We start from the raw sequence: 23,558 nt of genomic DNA, 5'->3' as shown, positions 1-23,558 counted from the left end.
TATTTTAATTATTTAAATTAAATTTATTATACACAGCGCGTCGCGGGCAACAATTTTTTACAAGCTATAATAACTTTTGCTTGTTGAACTGCACTAATGTATAATTTTTTATATCTATATAAAAATGCTCTGTTCGTGTCTACTTCCTTCATAGACTTGAAAAGTTCTGAACCGTTTAAGCCCAAATTTTTACACAACATGCGTTGAGGTTCCAGCTCGATTGTTGTCTACTTTTGATGTTGATAGCTTATCTGCGGTTGCGAATATATCAATTTTCTTAGCGTTTCCCCGTGCCCCTACTGCTGTGCCCTCTACAGGCAGCCAGCTGAATCGAAGCATTTCCTGTCAAACATTCAATACATATTGAAAGAAGAAACTTTAAAAGTTCTGAACCGTTTAAGCCCAAATTTTTACACAACATGCGTTGAGGTTCCAGCTCGGTTATTGTCTACTTTTGATGTTGATAGCTTATCTGCGGTTGCGAATATATCAATTTTCTTAGCGTTTCCCCGTGCCCCTACTGCTGTGCCCTCTACAGGCAGCCAGCTGAATCAATGCATTTCCTGTCAAACATTCAAAACATATTGAAAGAAGAAAGTGGAGATACAAATTTTATTTTTTTGTTCAGGTTCAGTAAGAAACGAAGTCATGCCACCCAAGAAGTCGAGTTTGGGTCGTCGTACTCGCAATACAGAAGCAAAAAGACGTAAGATTAAGAATATGACTAATGAATTAATAATTGCATCCGAGAGACTGTGCAGCTGAAAGCAATGCAGATGCACAACGAGGAATCAGCAGAAAGACGAGCAGATAGGCTTGAGAGAAAACGATTGAGAGTTAGGCAGTCGCGTTCTGCAGCAATCGATTTGATTCACTCTCAAAATAATGAACGCGACAGGGCAAGGATAGCTGAAGCACGTTTACAGCTTGCAGCAGATCAAAACCTGCAATACAATCGTCTTGCATTCAGATATAATCCAACTGTTGATTACAGCTCGAATCGCAATGTCGTTATTGGCCGGATGCATCAGGTCTGCATATACTGTCAGGCTCCTTCGATTGAATCAGACCAAACTTCGGGCCGAGGAATATATCCACTTGCGGGATGCTGTGATGAATGACCGTAATACAACCAACGTTGGAAAGCTCACGATTTTGCCATCCTCATACATAGGTAGTCCACGTCACATGCAGGAATATGCTCAAGATGTCATGGCATATGTTCGTTGCTACGGCCGTCCAGATTTATTTATCACCTTCACATGCAATCCATTTTGGTACGAGATAGTGCAGCTGTTATTTCCTGGACAATCGTCTAGGATAGGCATGACATCACAGCCCGTGTTTTCTGACAACAGCTCAAGTCACTGATGGATTTCATTGTGAAACATGGAGTTTTTGGATCTGTGCGGTGCTGGATGTATTCAGTAGAATGGCAAAAGAGAGGATTTCCGCATGCGCACATACTGATTTGGCTATATGATAAAATTACTCCAGACGAAATTGATAATGTGATATGCGCTGAGATTCCACGGGCCGAGTTTGATACGGATTTGCATGAAGTTGTCATCAAGAACATGATCCATGGCCCTTGTGGTACCGTCAACCCATGTTCACCATGCATGGTAGACGGGAAGTGTTCCAAGCGATATCCTCGAGCATTTACAGCCAACACCGTAACAGGGGCGATGGATATCCTCTGTATAGGAGACGGTCAACTGAAGATGGAGGGACTTCGGCAACTTTAAACATGAGAATTTGTGATATTGAGGTAGACAATCGTTGGGTGGTTCCATACTCACCACTATTGTCAGAATCATACAAAGCGCACATCAACGTAGAATATTGCAATTCCGTGAAATCGATTAAATATATCTGCAAGTACGTGAATAAAGGCAGCGATATGGCAGTTTTTGGTGTTCAGGCAGAAAATGGTGACAGCAATGCAGTACGAGTGGTCGATAAAATCTCTCAATACCAGGCTGGAAGATACATAAGCGGCAACGAGGCTGCATGGCTAATTTTTTCGTTCCCAATTCATGACCGCTACCCAGCTGTAGTTCACTTGGCAGTCAATTTGGAGAATGGTCAACGTGTCTATTTCACAGAACTAAATGTGCAAGAAAGAGTCCTGAATCCGCCTACGACAACTCTGACTGCCTTCTTCACCTTATGCCAGGAAGATGCTTTTGCCAGAACCTTGATGTATTCAGAAGAGCCCTCTTAACCACAATATGCCACAGAGAAACGTGGCAGGGTACAGCTAGTATATGTATATATATTTATATCTGTGTCACTGTCACTATTGTTTTGTTTTTTAATATGTTGCCAATTTTATTCTTGACCACCTGGGGGCGCCCTGAGTTTTTTAATTAGTTTATTAAAAATTAAAATTTTAACTAGACCGAGATGTGGTGGCAAGAATTTGGCACGGACGAAAAATGATACGATGCTTCGAATTCAAAGTATGCGAGTAATCTATATTTCTTAGCTTAGCCTAGCTTATGCTAAGGTTGGCGAAGGCGAGGCGAATTCGCGAAGAGCGCGAGAGAGCTTTATTGCGCTCTCGCCTTCGCCCTAAACTAATCTACACTAAACTTCAAAATTATCAATTCAGCCAACATTAACTCTCTTTTTTTTGAGGTTCTAACTTAATGTTTTTCGGTATACAAGAACGCTTTATGAGCGAAACTGGACTTACCGAATCTATTTGGCTTTCTGTAATAATAGGCTGGTTAGTATTTTCCACACAAAAAATTTTAAATACTCTTACATAGTTGTTTTCCACCTTCATCTTATTCTGGGGACATACAGCAATTCGGTGATCCTCTGCGCCACAGCCATAGCATGAACCAGGCTCTCGCTTTGGCTTGGTGAACTCCCACTTCCAGTGCCCCTTGCCGTTACAGTTGAAACATCGAGTTTCGTTGTTCTTCGAAGCCGCCTTTTCTGCCGACGCCTTCGCCTTAATTGACGCCCTTGCTGGCAGCTTGATGTCCGCAAACGCTTGCAACCTTTTCTTCGGGGTATCAAAACATTGCATTTTAGCCAGCATTCGAAGACTTGGTAATGGAATGCCCTCTACGAGCCCATCCACCAGCTCATCCTCTTCCATCGCCACATCCCGAGCCAATCTGCACTTCTCCTCAAAGTACATCGCAAATTGTTGAAAACATTAAGAGTAGCGCTACTCAACCCGGTGACCCTAATAAATAAACAAAAAGATAAAGAAGCCATTCTGTCTAATTTTCATGACGATCCCATACAAGGAGGTCATACTGGGATTTCAAAAACTTTAGCAAAAATCAAAAGACATTATTTTGGAAAAATATGACTCGTGACATCACTGAGTACATACGAAAATGTCAAAAGTGCCAAAAAGCTTAAATAACTAAGCATATTGAAACTCCACTAACAATAACAGACACACCTTTAAATGTTTTCGACAGAGTGATAGTGGACACTATTGGCCCGCTACCAAAATCAGAAAATGGGAACGAGTATGCAGTCACTTTAATATGTGACTTAACTAAGTATTTGGTTGCCATACCTGTGCCAAATAATACTGTCGCTAAAGCAATATTTGAATCTTTTATTCTGAAGTACGGTCCAATGAAGACGTTGATTACTGACATGGGAACAGAATAAATGAATTAAATTATAGACAATTTGTGCAAGTATTTAAATATTACAAATATTACGTCTACAGCACACCACCACCAGACAGTTGGAACAATAGAAAGAAGTCATAGAACTTTTAATGAATACATACGATCTTATATATCAGTTGATAAAACTGATTGGGACATAAGGCTTCAATACTTTGTCTTTTGTTTCAACACGACCCCCTCTATGGCACATAACTATAGTCCATATGAGCTTTGGTATTTGGTAAAACAAGTAATTTGCCGAAGCAATTTAATAGCATAGAAACAATATATAATCTTCTATCTTCTATCTTCTATCTTCTATCTTCTATATATATAAAAATATACAGCTGTTCGTTAGTCTCGCTAAAACTCGAGAATGGCTGAACGGATTTATCTTATCTTGGTCTTGAATTATTCGTGGAGGTCTAGGGAAGGTTTAAAAGGTGAGAAAAATTCGATTAATTGCCGGGAAAATCCTCAAAACAGTATTTTTCTATTTCCCATACAAACGTTTTCTAAATAAAATGTACAGGCAGACAGCTGAATCAAAGCATTTCCTGTCAAATATTCGAAACATATTGAAAGAAGAAATTTAATAGATTCTGTATACCCTGATATCGAGAATTTGCACGAAAGAGACGTCCATTGGCTGTGTTCTCGGGCTATAGTATCACCTAAGAATGATACTGTCAATGAAATAAATAATCTGATTGTTCAAAAAGTCCCCGGCCAAACAAAAACATACAAATCGATCGACACTGTAACGAATATTGAAGATGCAGTCCATTATCCACAGGAATTTTTAAATTCGTTGAACCCTTCTGGACTGCCACCCCATGAATTGACGTTAAAAATCGGAATCCCAATCATGCTTTTAAGAAATTTAAACCCTCCAAGCATGTGTAATGGGAGGAGGCTGCTTATTAAGGAGTTAAAGGACAATTTAATTGTAGCAACTATTATCACTGGCCCAGCAAGTGGTCAACTAGCTCATATACCGAGGATACCGATGATCCCAACTCATCTGTCAATCCCATTTAAACGGCTTCAATTTCCGGTAAAAACATCTTTCGCATTAATAATTAACAAGTCCCAAGGCCAAACCTTCGAATTAGTAGGGATCGATCTGCGAAATAAATGTTTTACTCATGGTCAACTGTATGTTGGTCTATCGCGAGTCGGAGCCCCTGAAAATCAATTTATTTTGCTGCCACAAAATAAAACAACATCAAATATTGTTTACAGAGAAGCTCTAACAAAATAAATGTATTTTCTTTTAGGGTTATGACCTCAATAATTGTAAAAATAAAATAATAATAAAGGATGAATTTGTGTCATATTATTATTATTATTATGAATGTGTTAAAATTGACAAATCTAAATGTAATGTTTAATGCCCGTGCGAAGCCGGGACGGGCCGTGAACAGAACCTTACAGGATCTAAGGAACTCCTCTGCAGTCATGGGCGGGATTACTTTTGTATTTGCGTACGACACTTTGATAGAAGCTGTGAACAGTGGATCTGGTGGAATTTATTTCCTTGATGCTCCCGGAGGAACCGGAAAAACGTTTTTAATTTCATTGCTTTTGGCGAGGATCAGATCGCGAAATGATGTTGCTCTAGCGTTGGCTTCATCTGGAATAGCTGCAACTCTGCTAGAAGGCGGGCGGACTGCACATTCTGCCTTGAAATTACCACTAAACATGCAAATCACAGAAACACCAATTTGCAACATCGCCAAAAATAGCGCAATGGCCAAGATCCTACAGGTATGCAAATTGATTGTTTGGGATGAATGCACAATGGCCCATAAGAGGTCACTGGAGGCACTGGACCGAACGTTGAAAGATCTTCGTGACAACCAAAATATTTTTGGTGGGGCCATGATTCTGTTGTCAGGTGATTTTCGTCAGACTCTTCCAGTTATTCCCCGATCAACTGTTGCTGTTGAACTAAATGCATGCCTAAAATCATCAAATTTGTGGCAGTACGTAAAGACACTCCACTTAACAACTAACATGCGAGTATTTTTGCAACAAGATGAAACTGCATATGTGTTTGCGAAGCAGTTGTTAGACATTGGAAATAATAAAGTTGCAGTGGACACCTCGACCGGATTCATCACATTACCTACAGATTTCTGTCACATCACAGACTCAAAAGTGGAACTTATTCAGCGAGTTTTCCCAGATATAGCGCAAAAGTTCAATAACCATAATTGGCTGGGTGAACGAGCAATATTAGCAGCGAAAAATAAAGATGTCGAGGATCTTAATGCGACCATTCAGAATTTTCTTCCAGGACAGTTGGTTTCCTTCAAATCAGTCGACACCGTAATGAACCAGGATGACGTAGTCAACTATCCCACTGAGTTTTTAAATTTACTGGAATTGCCTGGATTACCACCTCACAATTTGCAGTTAAAAGTGGGATCAGTTGTCATCATGCTGCGTAACATTAATCAACCTCGACTATGCAATGGAACAAGACTGGCTGTGAAAAGACTGATGAATAACGTCATTGAGGCGACAATCATAAAAGGAAAATACAAAGGAGAGGATGTCTTGATCCCGCGGATACCGATGATTCCAACGGACTTACCATTCGATTTTAAACGGTTACAATTTCCAGTGCGTCTGGCCTTTGCGATGACCATAAATAAATCGCAAGGACAGTCGTTAGAAGTTTGTGGAATCAACTTGGAGTTTCCCTGTTTCGCGCATGGACAATTATACGTCGCGTGTTCGCGCGTCGTAAAACCGTCTTCTTTGTTTATTTACGCACCACAAAACAAAACAAAAAATATAGTTTATGAGAAAGCTTTAAATTAATTAACAGACTGTATTTTAACAGTGTGTGTCTGTGAATATCAAATTTAAACCTTATAAATAGCCAGTATTTCAGGATGAGGCAGTACGAAGTCTGCCGGGTCAGCTAGTATATTATAGATAATTATGCTCAAAAAAGTAAGTACAGATTAGAAGTAGCTATAAAAGAGCTAGGATAATGATAGAAGAGCATTAGAATAAAAATAATTTGCTATATGATCAGAAAGTAAACAATATAGATATATTAGTAGGAGATAAAGTATTATTAAAAAATGAAACAGGCCATAAGTTAGATTATAAATACACTGGTCCGTATACAGTAACGGATATAGGAGATAGAAATAATATTATAATAGGTTATGACAAAAACGAAAAACAGACAGTTCATAAGGATTGACTAAAACTTTTTATTTCATAAGAACATTTAGTATGGCCATACATAGATAATAATATTCATATATAAGTATTTTTTATATATATATGCTTTTGATCATTTCAATTTCTTTATCGTTATTAAGTACAATCTCTAATATATATATATATAAAAAACACAAAGTTTTTTTTTTTTAATTTTCAGATAATAAGAATTAAAATAACTTCATGAAATCACGTTATTTTTCAAAAGGAGGGACATGTAGTGTATGCACGTATGCGCTCTTATTAAATTACATAATAATGAGCGGCAACACTTTGTCAGCCGAAGTCACAACACTTTGTTGTTATGCCAATAAAGTACATAGGGCATTGCCTTTGTCACTCAGCGACAACAAGGTAAGTAGCCATACCCATTTCAAGTGCAAACGTAATTTGACTTTTGCACTCTTAGCATTCACCGATTAGAGCCGAGTCAGCATGGTTCCTACATTGACCGCTTACATACATTTGTGCATGCATAAAAATTTCTCTCTGCCCATTTTACATACTGAATTATCCAGTTCCACACGATGCTGACAGCGCAAAACGTTTGGTAGCATTATGCAATTACTACAGACGATTCATAAAAAATTTCGAGAACTATTCACGGCACATAACACGATTATGTAAAGAGAATGTTTCTTTTAAATGCTGAATGCCAAATCGCACTCGAATATTTAAAAACAAAACTTATAGAACCTACTTTATTACAATATCCCGATTTCAGTACAGAATTTTGTATAATTACTGATGCAAGTAAGCAAGCATGTGGAGCAGTTTTAACTCAAAACCATGATGGACTCCAACTTCCCATTGCTTATGCATTAAGAGCATTTACCAAAGGAGAAAGTAATAAGTGTACTACCGAGCAGGAACTAGCTGCAATACACTGGGCAATATTACATTTTTGAACATGCATTTATGGCAAACATTTCACTATCAAAACAGATCTCAGACAGTTAACATACTTGTTCTCAATGACAAACCCAAGTTCCAAACTGACACGTATGAGGCTAGAATTAGAAGAATACAACTTCACAGTTATCAAGAATAGCCATCAAAGATTTACAAAATATAACCGGAAATATAAATAAAGTCACTACAAGATACCAAAGTAGACAGAAATCCATCGCAGCAGAAAAAGAAATACACTTGCCTAGGTAATCTATAGAAAAAGCTTCAAAGCCCAACGTATACGGAGTCATAAACAATGACGAAGTACGTAAAGTAGTGACCTTGCACGTAAAAATATGCTATGTCTATTTAAACATGGAAAAACAATTACTGCAAGATATGATGTTAGCGATTAATATACCAATGGTCAGTTTTTCCAAAGGCTTGAGACGTAAGGTACAACATAATATCAGCCAACTTAAAGTGGCACGGTGGGAAAATATCTTTGAATATACTTAAATAGATAATTTCAAATTAATGGGCTATAAAATATTGAAAACATTAAGAGTAGCGCTACTTAACCCGGTGACCCTAATAAATTCTGAAAAAGAAAAAGAAGCTATTATGTCTTCATACCATGATGAACCAATTCAAGGAGGTCATCCTGGCATTACCAAAACCTTGGCCAAGGTCAAAAGGCATTACTTTTGGAAAGGTATGACTCGATATATTACAGAGTACGTACGAAAATGTCTAAAATGCCAAAAAGCGAAAATAACCACGCATACAAAGACCCATATGGTAACCATTAGTGAAACGCCACTAACAGCTTTCGACAGGGTAATCGTGGACACGATCGGTCCACTAATTAAGTCTGAAAAAGGGAATGAATTCGAATGAATATGAATCTGCGATTTAACTAAATACCTTGTAGCAATACCAATTCCAAATAAAAGTGCAAAAACAATAGCCAAAGCTATATTTGAAGATTTTATTCTGAAGTACGGTCCAATGAAAACGTTCATTACGAACATGGGAACAGAATAGAAAAATTCAATAATTGAAGATTTATGTAAAAATGTAAATATCAAAAACATAAAATCTACTGCACACCATCACCAGACTGTCGGAACAGTGAAGCGAAGCCACAGAACACTTGACGATAAAAATAAAATTACATCCTCCATTCGTAAGAGAAAAATAAAATTACATCAAATTTTTCTTTTCACAAAAAAAAAAAAAGAAAAAAAAAATTTATTTCTTCACTATAATTACGAATATAGGAATACAAATACAAAAAATATATATATATATAATAGAAAATAGACGCATACATTTTTCAAGTTTCAATTTTACTAACTTTTTTTAATAATTACTGTATTAACCAAAAAAAAAAAAAGTTTTCTAATTTTTATAAACATTTATATATATATACTAGCAGCCCGTCCCGGCTTCGCACGGCATTAAACATTACATTTAGATTTGTCAATTTTTACACATTCATAATAATAATAATAATATGACACATATTCATCCTTTATTATTTTTTTTTTTTTCAATTATTGAGGTCATAACCCTAAAAGAAAATACATTTATTTTGTTAGAGCTTCTCTGTAAACAATATTTGATGTTTTATTTTGTGGCAGCAAAATAAATTGATTTTCATTGGCTCCGACTCGCGATAGACCAACATACAGTTGACCATGATTAAAACATTTCTTTCGCAGATCAATCCATACTAATTCGAAGGTTTTGCCTTGTGACTTGTTAATTGTTAATGCGAAAGATGTTTTTACCGGAAATTGAAGCCGTTTAAATGGGACTGTCATATCATTTTGGATCATCGGTATCCTCGGTATATGAGCTAGTTGACCACCTGCTGGGCATATTATGGTTATGAGGGCACTTCTGAATACATCAAGGTTCTGGCAAAATCATCTTCCTGGCATAAGGTGAAGAAGGCAGTCAGAGTTGTCGCTGGCGGATTCAGGACTCTTTCTTGCACATTTCTTTCGGTGAAATAGACACGTTGACCATTCTCCTAATGGACTGCCAAGTGAACTAAAGCTGGATAGCGTTCATGAATGTGGAATGAAAAAATTCTCCATGCAGCCTCGTTGCTGCTTATGTATCTTCCAGCCTGGTATTGAGATATTTCATCGAGAACTCGTACTGCATTGTTGTCACCATTTACTGCCTGAACACCAAAAGCTGCCATATCGCTGCCTTTATTCACGTACTTGCAGATATATTTAATCGATTTCACGGAATTGCAATATTCTACGTTGATGTGCGCTTTGTATGATTTTGACAATAGTGGTGAGTATGGAACCACCCAACGATTGTCTACCTCAATATCACCAATTCTCATGTTTAAAGTTGGCGAAGTTCCTCCATCTTCAGTTGACCGTCTCCCATACAGAGGATATCCATCGTCCCCTGTTACGGTGTTTGCTGTAAATGCTCGAGGATATCCCTTGAAACACTTCCCGTCTACCATGCATGGTGAACATGGGTTGAGGGTACCACATGGGCCATGGATCATGTTCTTGATGACAACTTCATGCAAATCCGTATCAACCTCGGCCCATGGAATCTCAGCGCATATAACATCGTCGATTTCGTCTGGAGTAATTTTATCATGCAGCCAAATCAGTATGTGCGCATGCGGCAATCCTCTCTTCTGCCATTCTACTGAATACATCCAGCACCGCACAGATCCAAAAACTCCATGTTTCACAATAAAATCCATCAGTGACTTGAGCTTTTGTCTGAAAACACGGGCTGTGATGTCATGCCTATCCCTATACGATTGTCCAGGAAATAACAGCTGTACTATCTCGTCCCAAGCTGGATTGCATGTGAAGGTGATAAATAAGTCTGGACGGCCGTAGCAACGAACATATGCCATGGCATCTTGAGCATATTCATGCATGTGGCGTGGGCTACCTATGTATGAGGATGACAAAATCGTGAGCTTTCCAACGTTGGTTGTATTACGGTCATTCATCACAGCATCCCGCAAATGGATATATTCCTCGGACCGAAGTTTCGTCTGATTCAATCGAAGGAGCCTGACAGTATATGCAGACCTGATGCATCCGGCCAATAACGACATTGCGTCTCTCTCTGTGGAGGCCCGTTCTTCGTCACTCATATTCGTAATCTTACGTCTGTTTGCTTTTGTATTGCGAGTACGACGACCCAAACTCGACTTCTTGGGTGGCATGACTTCGTTTCTTACTGAACCTGAACAAAAAAATAAAATTTGTATCTCCAATTCCTTATTTCAATATGTTTTGAATGTTTGACAGGAAATGCTTTGTCTGCCTGTAGAGGGCGGTAGATGTAAGGTAGATTTTTGATATTTTTTTAACACCTTGGATTACGTTATCTTAATTTTAGTAAGGATGCCTATTTTTTTTTTTAAATGAAATATAGCCTATAACACTCAGGAATGATGTAGCTTTCCAACAGTGAAAGAATTTTTCAAATCTGCCAAGTACTTTCGGAGCCTATTCAATACATACAAACAAACTTACATTACCTCTTTATATAATAGTATAGATATTACATACCTAACATAATAATTATCAAAATAACTCCATAGATTACGCTATTATTTTTAAAAAGGAGGGAGATGTATGTATGTATGCTCACATATCGGGTACACACTGTACCACTCATATCACTGCAACATTGTGGCATTTGTTTATGTCCAAATATTCCCAGCACTTCAAGTGCAGAGTAATTCGACCCACACAACAATGTTATGAACATCCTAAATGCTGACCCGACATGTCTGCATGTACGGCCGATCATTCGATTTCCATGTGAGCATATCACTCTCTCTCTCTCATGCGCGTCCGCTGCTTGCGCCGCCTATATACACGAATGCATAAGCATTGACCACTGCTCTGCAGCGGTACATATACATTAATATACGTATTTATATACATAAGCGTTGGCCGCAGCGCTGCTCATGCAGCTATGTGAATTGAAAGCCAACCCAATATATTCTTAAGTTAAGCAGAACATTCACGAAATGAGCCCTGACCAGAATGGATCAATAAATATCCACTAATGCACTAACCAAGAAATTGAACTAATTATTGAACTTATTACAGCGAAGACGGAAGCACAATAAAGCCCTTTCGCGCTCTTCCCGAATTTGCATCGCCTTCGCCAACCGTCATGTAAGGTAGGCTAAGCAGTAGTATCTTAAAATAGATTTTTTCCTAAATGTATCTTGAAATAGATGTATCGCCAACTATTCTTGCCACCAAGTCGTGGGTTTCATATATATTTTTAATAAACTATTTAAAAAAATCATTACACATTCATTTATAAATTAAGTTCCAATTACTATATAATTCCTTTGTCTTAGTAACTGGGACCCGGGTAAGGTCCTCAGACGAGTCCTGGCGATTTTGAGTCTTTCGAGCTCTGACAGTTCCTCAGTGGCGCCCGAGACAAGTGAAGGGGTTGCAAGAGAAAACCAACCCCGGGAGAGTAAGCTTGGGAACGACACGAGAGAATGTCATTAGCTTGTAATTAGAGCCCTAAAAGTTAAATAAGTTTACGCGCCACCATGTTAAAAATGATATAGATCTGTTTGGAAATCCGACTGTTAGGTGACGTCCTTGTATTGAACGCAAATCTTGACGTGATCCGCGTACATAAGCATAATAATGTGAACAATAAGGGTCCCAAAGAGTTTCCTTGCGGCACGCCAGATGTAACCCTTAGAACATTAGATAAATTATTCTTAAAGAGGACCTTTTGCGTCCTGCCATTCAGATAACTTGAGATCCAATTAAGAAGAGAGTGAGAGTTGAGTGATTACAACATTTTTACTGTTGTGGCCGAACCAACTACCACGAGCGCAGTTGAGAGCACAGCTTCTGTGCCGTCCTGAAACTTCTCCAGCCTGTTGGCTATTGTTCGAAGAGGAGATGGTGAGACAAACAGCCGATATTCCGGAAAACTTTTCCGAGTCGCCGTTGAACTAGCAAGTTTCGACCCTATTGTACATGACGTGCGCGATATTGAGCTGGAAAGGAAAGCGCCTGGAAAACCCAGCAGGAGAGCACGTTGGTGGATGCCACTGCGGAGCTCTTAGTGATTGAGCTGAGGCCTACCTCTGTCGATTACAAGAAGCTCTTCTGGAGGAAGAAAACGGACGATTGGAAAAACTTCATGGCAAATCATTCTGATGATCCATTGGGGTCTATAAGATTTGTCTAGGCCGCAGAAAGAAATTAGATGCCTCCGCGTCAATGGCGACTTAATCACCGATTAGGGTGATTGCACATAAGTGTTTCCCCGTAACATTTTTCCAGTTGCTGAGTCCAATGCACCGATTGCCATCTCGGAAGAAGTTCCAGCGGCCCTCGAAGCATTCGAGTTTGCACAATTTGCATGGCAGTCTGGCGAACCATACCTCAGCACCTAGCATCGTTGCTTTCCCGATTAATCCGATCGGGATACTTTTCCCATGAATGGAAGTGTCCACGTGTAGTGGCGTTACTCAAGGGACCCAGAAGGATAACTGCTGGCCCCCGTCGTACAAGTGCTCGAAGCAATCATGGTGAATCGAGTGAGAGAAGTTCTTCCGGAAGGCTGTAGATGGCAGCTTGGATTTCGCCAAGGACGATGTGTGGAGGATGCTTGGACACACTTGAAGAGCACTGTTGACGCCAGACCCGGAGCAATATGTGCTTGACACCTTCGTGGACTTCAAAGGAGCATTTGACAACATCGAGTGGAGTGCTGCATTGCGCCGACTAGCCGACATGGAATGTCGGGAAATGAGCTTGTGGCACAGCTTCTCCGGCTGAAGAGCAGTAATTAGAAGCAGCTCCGGTACAGTGAATGTGCTGGTAACTAAAGTTTGCCCGCAGTGGTCAATCTGCGGCCCATTTATTTGGGACTTGCTGATGGATGTTCTGCTTTAGCACCTTATGCGGATGATTTGTTTCTTCTCGTCGAAGGAAGTTCCCGAGCCGTGATACAGGAAAAAGGAGCGCAACTTATGTCCATCGTTAAAATGCGGGGTGCGGAAATTACCGTTGCCGTTTTCACCAGCAAGACGGTAATAATGCTGCTCAAAGGTACCATAAGACGTGCGCCTACGGTAAAGTTTGCTGAAGCAAACCTGCCGTTCGTGCGTAGCTGTCGGTATCTGGGCATTACGGTCAGTAAAGAAGTGAAACTCATCACGCACATGGCTTCGCTACGTCAGGGAGTTGACCGGAGTTGTTGGAGCATTGGCGCGTGTGCTTCGAGTCGACTGGGGTTTCAAGCCAGGCGGATGGATTTGGTGTGCAGCGCGGTGTCGAAAACTGGATGTTTGGAGGAATCTTGGAGGATTGAGAGAAGACCCAACGGCTGGAGCAGTTTGCTGAGAAAGCGTTTCGCAGGAGGAGGTGCCTTTAGTCCAACATCTTCGACGTGTGGCTAGCGGGTGAGAATACTGCCACAGCCTGCCGTTGCTTGCGGATGTTGTCGGAACCAAAGGGGTGAGGCCCACCAAGCCTGTAATTTTGGTATCACGCAGATCTCCGAGACTGCGGTCGGCACCCTTGTGGGAGTATCGTGGTGGCTGAGGTTATCCCAAAATCGCGGGAGATCCATGTAGAATTGTGTTCTCAACCTGGCGCTGTGAAAATTAGATCAGTAGAGATTTAAGATACTTCTCGACCCCTCACAAAGAGGGAGTGCCCATCCGGCTTACGTGCGCTCGAATTTGTACCGGGGATATGCTATATATATAGCTATAGCTTCTAGACCGGGGCGGTTGGCTGTCCTTAAATCAGACTGTCACATTATGTGGTCGGCTCAGGTAATATTGAAATACTATGGTTGTACTTTTAGCTGTATTGTATTTAGTGTTAGCTTTCGCGACGGCCTAAAAAACGGCTAAACTGAGAATTCACACAAGGGAATGCAAAATATGCAAAAGCACTTGCAGCACAATTGAAAATTGAAACTGACTCAATAAAGTACACAAAGGAGAAAAGCAGAATGCACACGCGACGTGAACAGAAAATGAATGTAAAAATCAGTAGATATGCAATATATAACACAAATCGAGAGCGCGAGAAAAGAATAGGTTCCTTCACGTTGAAAGATGAAAAAATAATAATACGTTTACAATGGAAGAATGGGCGACAGCATATCGTATCAAACACGACCAATTAGTGCAAACAATGCTTTTCTTTTAGAAGTCGTTGCTATTGATTGTTTGAGCTCCACCCCGAGCAAAAAAAAAAAAAAAAACTTGGGAAAAGCTAACAGAAATGCTGTTAGAGTTTTTCTTATCTCGAGGCTATTAGAAGCGAGTAAATCACGCATCGAAAGTTAGGAGAGGCAGAATTAGGTAGGACATGCGCAATAAACCTTAAGGAGATGATGAGGTATACAGATTATACGTAGAAGGAAAAATTAAATCGGATATATATAAATTGCAGAAGCGAGATAAAGTTATTTTCGTGAAGATCGTGACCTAAAATACTTCCCGAGTTCCTTAAATTGGCAGAAACAGTCAACATGTTCGAAACATAAAGTCACGTACAAACACAGCAATGACTGAGCCCAGAGATCTGCATGGAATACGACGGTATGGGGCAGATAAAAAAAGGCCGCCAAAACTATAGATTACTGTGAAACGGCATCGAATTAAGCGGAGCAAACAGGACAGGTGGATCGGAACCAACATAGCACACTTGAAGGTAGAGAGACCGAGGTGTAAGTGAGGTTAGTCGTGGGGAAGGATTAGACGGACCGGGATATATATTATTGAAGTAATTTAAAAATGCACCGTTGTTTTGTATCCATATTTGGTTTCTTTTATTTCAAACGTCTGCTTAATCGCAATGTTCACAATGAAATAAACCGAAGAATGGCCACTTCGCGATTCTGAGTTCTCTTGTCTTTTTCATAACGATTGTACTCAGTCGGATCGTGCCTCTTCGAGATTGTCGAAGACTCATATCAACTGTACGAATAGGGTAGAGAAGGGAATCCCTCCCCTTCTAAATACTAAGTGAGGTCGGAATGGAATTGTAACATAAATACATTTTTCGTTGCGTTCATCTCTTCTTCTATAAATACACTGTTTGTAACATTTATATTATCTATTTTTCTGAATTAAGCTTATATAATATGACAATTTATATATAAGATATTTACTTTTTTTTATTTTCTAATTATTACATAATAATTATAATTATAATTAATTATAATTATCTAGCCTTTCCGGATCTGGCTGCCGTTACTTAATTTTTTTTTTTATTCAAGTTCGTTGTTGAAGGTCGTCTTTTTGTTAAATAAATGTGGTCTACCGTAAAAAATATCATATATATTTTTAGTGGTAGGACGGTTAGCGTTATTTTATGTAAGAAACGGTTCGGTAAGAATATCATTATGATCAGAAATCCAGTTTTTTCTCCTTTTTTCAATTGTTTATTGTAATGATATGTTTCTGTAAAGGAGGATGTAACCTTTTAACTGGTGAATCGCTAGATGATTGTTGGAAGTCATTAAATATATTTCCTGCAAGTTCAGCGCCTTGATCGCAGACAATTTTTTTATGAGTACCGAAGAGTACAAAGATAGTTCACATGGCTTTAACTATATTCAGACTATCCCTTAAACTTATTTTGCAATGGATGCTTTTATCTTTCAAATTTTACTGACGTTAGTTAAGTTACTTATAGATGTATATATATAGTTACCGTTCCTGGCCGAGGACAGGGGAAAATGTCACTTCCTTCTGAGCCACATTGTCTACATGGGACATATCGTCAGCGAGGCTGGAATCCAAGCGGATCTGGACAAGGTGGCCGGAATCCGCGAGCTCAGGCCACCAACCTGTCTTAAGGAACTTTGGAGATGTCTGGGTATCGCATCGTAGTATAGCCATTTTGTCCCCAACTTCGCTTAGCCCATGACATCGCTGCTGGAGAAAGGTCAGAAGTGGGAGTGAGACAGTCCTGGCATGCCCGGACTTTGAGGAAAAGTTCGTGCTTCAGCCGGATGCAAGCGAGTTCGGCATAGGAGCCGTATTGACGCAGAGCATCATCGAACGCGAAAGAGAGGAACTATTCGGTCGCAGAAAGGGAGTACCTCGCTATCGTCTGGGCAATCCGGAAAAAGCGGTGTTACATCGAGGGACACCGCTTCAACGTTCACACGGAACGTTGAACGGGCAGGATTGCCCGTTGGGCGCTCGAGTTGCAGCAGTATCAATATGACGTCCACTACCAGAAGGGGGGCCAGAATTTTGTGGCTGACTCCCTTTCTCGGCAGCCACTGCCCATGGCGCAGCAAGCACAGGTACAAGGAGTCAAGTGCAAGATCGCAGGATGCTCCAGAAGGTTCCCAGAATACTAAAGGCCGTACAAATGAAGTGCACGCCTTGGAAGCTGTGTGTCGGCACCGACTATGGCCACCGAGTCCTCGAGGAGTGCCACGATAACCCCAACGCCGGACACTTTGGAATCCGGAAAAGAAGTAATCGAGTAGTCTAGCGCTATTGCTGGTCGTGTTTATTTCGCGAAGTCGCCCGACTCGAAGCAGGAAAACACCACGCTCTTGGTTTTTCTGGAGGCCCTAAGTAAATGCAAGTTCCTCAACGCAAGGCTCCCATCAGGTTTGGAGTTCCGAGCGCATTCGTATGCGACAACGGCTCGCAGTTCACAGACCGCTTTTAAGAACTTCTGAAAGTCTATGAGCTTGAAACTCCAGCACACGGTGCCGTACACACCGAAATAGACAGACACCAACCCGGGCTTCAGCCTCCGCAGCGCCGAAGAGGTGTACCCGAAAGGTCCTACGAACTCCCCAAGCAACGCCTCTGGAGAGAAAGGAAGCTCGGCAGGACCAACAAGACCACCTGATCCCGAGCCAGCGAATAGCGGGGACTCGTGGAGCACCGTGGTCAGAAGGAAGAGGCAGACCCGCAGAGCTCGCCGCGATGCGGTGATCGCGAAGGCACCGGTTAAGAATTATAGCGAGATCCTGGCGCTGGCCACAAGAAGGGAGGACAGCAAGCTGATCGATCCTGGAGGGGCAGCCAACAAGGTGCGTCGGACGGCCAGGGGTAACTTGCTCCTAGAGGTAGCCAGAGGAAGCTCAGAGAATACCGAAATTATGAGGGACAGCATCTCTCTGGTCCTTAGAGATGCGGCGGAAGTGCGAGCACTGACGGAGGAGTCGAAAGCCAGCGTATTCAAAATTCGCAACCATGTCGCGATCCCGACGGAGAGCGAGATACGCTCAGCCTTCTTGGAGCCATTTCAGCTGAGCGAAGATGCCGTGAGTATCCAAAGCCTCCGCCCCGGGTTTGGGGAAAAAACAGAGGTCGCCAGCCTGCCAAGCTCAATGGCGATGGAAGTAAAGCGGCGAGGCGAAGTCCGCATAGGATAACCAGATGCAGAGTGCCGGAACGCGAGGGCCCTCCTCGCTGCTTCAGATGCCTGGAACTTGAACACATCACCATTAGATGTGAGCGGCTGGTGAACAAAAGCGGTTGCGTCAATTTCCCACAATGCCAAATGGGAGGTTAGAGACGCCTACACCGGGAGCGACCACGAGGCGATCCTGTGCTCTGTTGGAGTACCAGAGGGAGATACCTGCTCTTTACTGCGGCCCACAAAAGCATACCAGCTGGACATGCTGTGCACCCGAGCTTTAACAAATGCACTGGAAGACATGGCAGCAGGAGAGCCGGGTGGAGGCAATGAGACGGCGACGGTCGTTTGGAGGAAGCACTGGCCTGTATTTTGGTGGAGCGACGAGATCGCCGCCTGCCTTCGAGCCGAAAGCCATCTGACTCGTGCGCGCGACTTCTCGCGAGTACTTAAGTGCAACGATCGCATCGTTCGCCAAATCTTCCGCATCGGTGCGCTCCTTAGCGGTTGCGACCACTGCCACGTCATCGGCGAACCCGGCAACAGTAGTGCCACTGGGCATAGGGAGTCGCAGAACCCCGTCGTACATGGTGTTCCAGAGCAGGGGTCTCAAAACAGAGCCTTGGGGGACTCCTGCTGAGACTTGTATGCTCTGGAACCCATAGCTGACGCCACTGAGAGCACTCTCTCACTAAAGTAGCTCTTTACTACTTTTAGTAAGTACCCTGGGATGTTCAGGGCGACGAAGGACTCCAATGTTCGGTTCCAGTGCGCGGTGTTGAAGGCGTTTCTTATGTCCAGCGTTACCACAAAACAGTAACTCTTGGAGCCGCCTTTCTACCTCTTGCCCGCGATGGCCGAACTGGATATGTCCATCTCAATGGCATCGAACGTGGACCTCCCTCTCCGGAAACCGAACTGGCTCGGCGAAAGACTTCCGGACTCCTCGATGGCAGCAGCCAGTCTGGCTGCCACGATCTTCTCGTACACCTTGCCAGATCGGCCTAAAGGAGGATGGCTCCCCCGGCGGCTTGCCCGGCTTGGAGATCAGCAGTAGCTTCTGCTTTTTCCACCGGAAAGGTTCCCTCCGGAAAGATTCCCTCCTCCAGGCACTTGGAGTACATTGTGGCGAACTCCCTCGGGTGCAGCGCGATAGATAATTATAGAGCCCTTTTGGGTATGGCATCCGGGCCAGGCGCCTTCTTGTAGCGCACGCTCCTTCCCAACCGGATCACCTCCTCGCGACATTGGGGTGGCGGTCCACGCTCGGCTCCACGGTCACCGGAGCTCCTCTCGGGAACAGCGCTCGCACGATGCCATCCAGCTCCTCGGGGTCCGAAGGAGCTGTGCTGCCAGCTCTCAGGCCCTTGACCTCCATCCGGTACGCTCCGCCCAAGGTGTCGTCCTCCGCCCCGTCGCAGAGCTGCAGAAGCGGTCCCTCTTTGCGCCTCTTATGGCCACCTTGAGGGCCTTCCTCGCAATTTTAAAGGCCTCGCGGGCTCGATAGCAGGTGGATCTCAGATCGGCGATCTCGTCGCTCCACCAGAATACTGGCCTGCGATTTCCCCGAAACGACCCACTCAGCCGCATGCTCTGGTCGCAGGCATGCTCCAGCGCTGCTGCCACATGATTTGCTGTCTCTTCGGCTCCACCCGGCTCACCTGATACCATGCCTTCCAACGCATTTGTGAAAGTCCGGATGTACAGCGTGTCCGGCCGGTATGCTTTTGCGGGCCGCAGTGCCGAGCGGGTACCTTCCTCAGGTACTCCGACAGAGCACTGGATCGCCTCGTGGTCGCTCCCGGTGTAGACATCACTAACCTCCCATTTGGCAGAGTGAGAGGTTGCTCTGCTCGTGAATGTGAGGTCGATGGTCGGCTCAGGTAATATTGAAATGCTATGGTTGTACTTCTTGATGTACTTTTACGTATGTTTTTAGCTGTATTGTATTTAGTGTTAGCTTTCGCGACGGCCTAAAAAACGGCTAAACTGAGAATTCACACAAGGGAATGCAAAATATGCAAAAGCACTTGCAGCACAATTGAAAATTAAGAAACTGACTCAATAAAGTACACAAAGGAGAAAAGCAGAATGCACACGCGACGTGAACAGAAAATGAATTTAAAAATCAGTAGATATGCAATATATAACACAAATCGAGAGCGCAAGAAAAGAATAGGTTCCTTCACGTTGAAAGATGAAAAAATAATAATACGTTTACAATGGAAGAATGGGCGACAGCATATCGTATCAAACACGACCAATTAGTGCAAACAATGCTTTTCTTTTAGAAGTCGTTGCTATTGAATGTTTGAGCTCCACCCCGAGCAAAAAAAAAAAAAAAACTTGGGAAAAGCTAACAGAAATGCTGTTAGAGTTTTTCTTATCTCGAGGCTATTAGAAGCGAGTAAATCACGCATCGAAAGTTAGGAGAGGCAGAATTAGGTAGGACATGCGCAATAAACCTTAAGGAGATGATGAGGTATACAGATTATACGTAGAAGGAAAAATTAAATCGGATATATATAAATTGCAGAAGCGAGATAAAGTTATTTTCGTGAAGATCGTGACCTAAAATACTTCCCGAGTTCCTTAAATTGGCAGAAACAGTCAACATGTTCGAAACATAAAGTCACGTACAAACACAGCAATGACTGAGCCCAGAGATCTGCATGGAATACGACGGTATGGGGCAGATAAAAAAAGGCCGCCAAAACTATAGATTGCTGTGAAACGGCATCGAATTAAGCGGAGCAAACAGGACAGGTGGATCGGAACCAACATAGCACACTTGAAGGTAGAGAGACCGAGGTGTAAGTGAGGTTAGTCGTGGGGAAGGATTAGACGGACCGGGATATATATTATTGAAGTAATTTAAAAATGCACCGTTGTTTTGTATCCATATTTGGTTTCTTTTATTTCAAACGTCTGCTTAATCGCAATGTTCACAATGAAATAAACCGAAGAATGGCCACTTCGCGATTCTGAGTTCTCTTGTCTTTTTCATAACGATTGTACTCAGTCGGATCGTGCCTCTTCGAGATTGTCGAAGACTCATACTGTACGAATAGGGTAGAGAAGGGAATCCCTCCCCTTCTAAATGCTAAGTGAGGTCGGAATGGAATTGTAACATAAATACATTTTTCGTTGCGTTCATCTCTTCTTCTATAAATACACTGTTTGTAACATTTATATTATCTATTTTTCTGAATTAAGCTTATATAATATGACAATTTATATATAAGATATTTACTTTTTTTTATTTTCTAATTATTACATAATAATTATAATTATAATTAATTATAATTATCTAGCCTTTCCGGATCTGGCTGCCGTTACTTAATTTTTTTTTTTATTCAAGTTCGTTGTTGAAGGTCGTCTTTTTTGTTAAATAAATGTGGTCTACCGTAAAAAATATCATATATATTTTTAGTGGTAGGACGGTTAGCGTTATTTTATGTAAGAAACGGTTCGGTAAGAATATCATTATGATCAGAAATCCAGTTTTTTCTCCTTTTTTCAATTGTTTATTGTAATGATATGTTTCTGTAAAGGAGGATGTAACCTTTTAACTGGTGAATCGCTAGATGATTGTTGGAAGTCATTAAATATATTTCCTGCAAGTTCAGCGCCTTGATCGCAGACAATTTTTTTATGAGTACCGAAGAGTACAAAGATAGTTCACATGGCTTTAACTATATTCAGACTATCCCTTAAACTTATTTTGCAATGGATGATTTTATCTTTCAAATTTTACTGACGTTAAGTTAAGTTACTTATAGATGTATATATATAGTTACCGTTCCTGGCCGAGGACAGGGGAAAATGTCACTTCCTTCTGAGCCACATTGTCTACATGGGACATATCGTCAGCGAGGCTGGAATCCAAGCGGATCTGGACAAGGTGGCCGGAATCCGCGAGCTCAGGCCACCAACCTGTCTTAAGGAACTTTGGAGATGTCTGGGTATCGCATCGTAGTATAGCCATTTTGTCCCCAACTTCGCTTAGCCCATGACATCGCTGCTGGAGAAAGGTCAGAAGTGGGAGTGAGACAGTCCTGGCATGCCCGGACTTTGAGGAAAAGTTCGTGCTTCAGCCGGATGCAAGCGAGTTCGGCATAGGAGCCGTATTGACGCAGAGCATCATCGAACGCGAAAGAGAGGAACTATTCGGTCGCAGAAAGGGAGTACCTCGCTATCGTCTGGGCAATCCGGAAAAAGCGGTGTTACATCGAGGGACACCGCTTCAACGTTCACACGGAACGTTGAACGGGCAGGATTGCCCGTTGGGCGCTCGAGTTGCAGCAGTATCAATATGACGTCCACTACCAGAAGGGGGGCCAGAATTTTGTGGCTGACTCCCTTTCTCGGCAGCCACTGCCCATGGCGCAGCAAGCACAGGTACAAGGAGTCAAGTGCAATATCGCAGGATGCTCCAGAAAGTTCCCAGAATACTAAACTCCGTACAAATGAAGTGCACGCCTTGGAAGCTGTGTGTCGGCACCGACTATGGCCACCGAGTCCTCGAGGAGTGCCACGATAACCCCAACGCCGGACACTTTGGAATCCGGAAAAGAAGTAATCGAGTAGTCTAGCGCTATTGCTGGTCGTGTTTATTTCGCGAAGTCGCCCGACTCGAAGCAGGAAAACACCACGCTCTTGGTTTTTCTGGAGGCCCTAAGTAAATGCAAGTTCCTCAACGCAAGGCTCCCATCAGGTTTGGAGTTCCGAGCGCATTCGTATGCGACAACGGCTCGCAGTTCACAGGCCGCTTTTAAGAACTTCTGAAAGTCTATGAGCTTGAAACTCCAGCACACGGTGCCGTACACACCGAAATAGACAGACACCAACCCGGGCTTCAGCCTCCGCAGCGCCGAAGAGGTGTACCCGAAAGGTCCTACGAACTCCCCAAGCAACGCCTCTGGAGAGAAAGGAAGCTCGGCAGGACCAACAAGACCACCTGATCCCGAGCCAGCGAATAGCGGGGACTCGTGGAGCACCGTGGTCAGAAGGAAGAGGCAGACCCGCAGAGCTCGCCGCGATGCGGTGATCGCGAAGGCACCGGTTAAGAATTATAGCGAGATCCTGGCGCTGGCCACAAGAAAGGAGGACAGCAAGCTGATCGATCCTGGAGGGGCAGCCAACAAGGTGCGTCGGACGGCCAGGGGTAACTTGCTCCTAGAGGTAGCCAGAGGAAGCTCAGAGAACACCGAAATTATGAGGGACAGCATCTCTCTGGTCCTTAGAGATGCGGCGGAAGTGCGAGCACTGACGGAGGAGTCGAAAGCCAGCGTATTCAAAATTCGCAACCATGTCGCGATCCCGACGGAGAGCGAGATACGCTCAGCCTTCTTGG

At 42.6% G+C, this 23,558-nt stretch overlaps 1 protein-coding gene across 3 annotated transcripts in view; it reads right to left on the bottom strand.

The window, feature by feature from the left end:
- The window catches only part of LOC147644590 (uncharacterized), a 223,398-nt gene that overhangs the window by 33,864 nt on the left and 165,976 nt on the right, over positions 1-23,558 (bottom strand). Inside the window, exon 4 of one of the 3 annotated variants that reach the window (XM_086826131.1) lies at positions 3,610-3,628. The exons of the other annotated variants lie outside the window; for them this stretch is intronic. Within the exon in view, the coding sequence (XP_086682257.1) occupies positions 3,626-3,628 (3 nt within the window). The 3' untranslated portion in view covers positions 3,610-3,625. Of the gene's footprint in view, positions 1-3,609; positions 3,629-23,558 lie in introns of those variants that run through there. 3 annotated transcript variants of the gene reach the window in all.

This window comes from Drosophila serrata, unplaced genomic scaffold, assembly GCF_035046125.1.
Source record: "Drosophila serrata isolate PLE 108 unplaced genomic scaffold, ASM3504612v1 contig_142, whole genome shotgun sequence".
In the NCBI taxonomy this organism is placed as follows: Eukaryota; Metazoa; Arthropoda; class Insecta; order Diptera; family Drosophilidae; genus Drosophila; species Drosophila serrata.
This window is presented reverse-complemented; position numbering and strand designations above follow the sequence as displayed.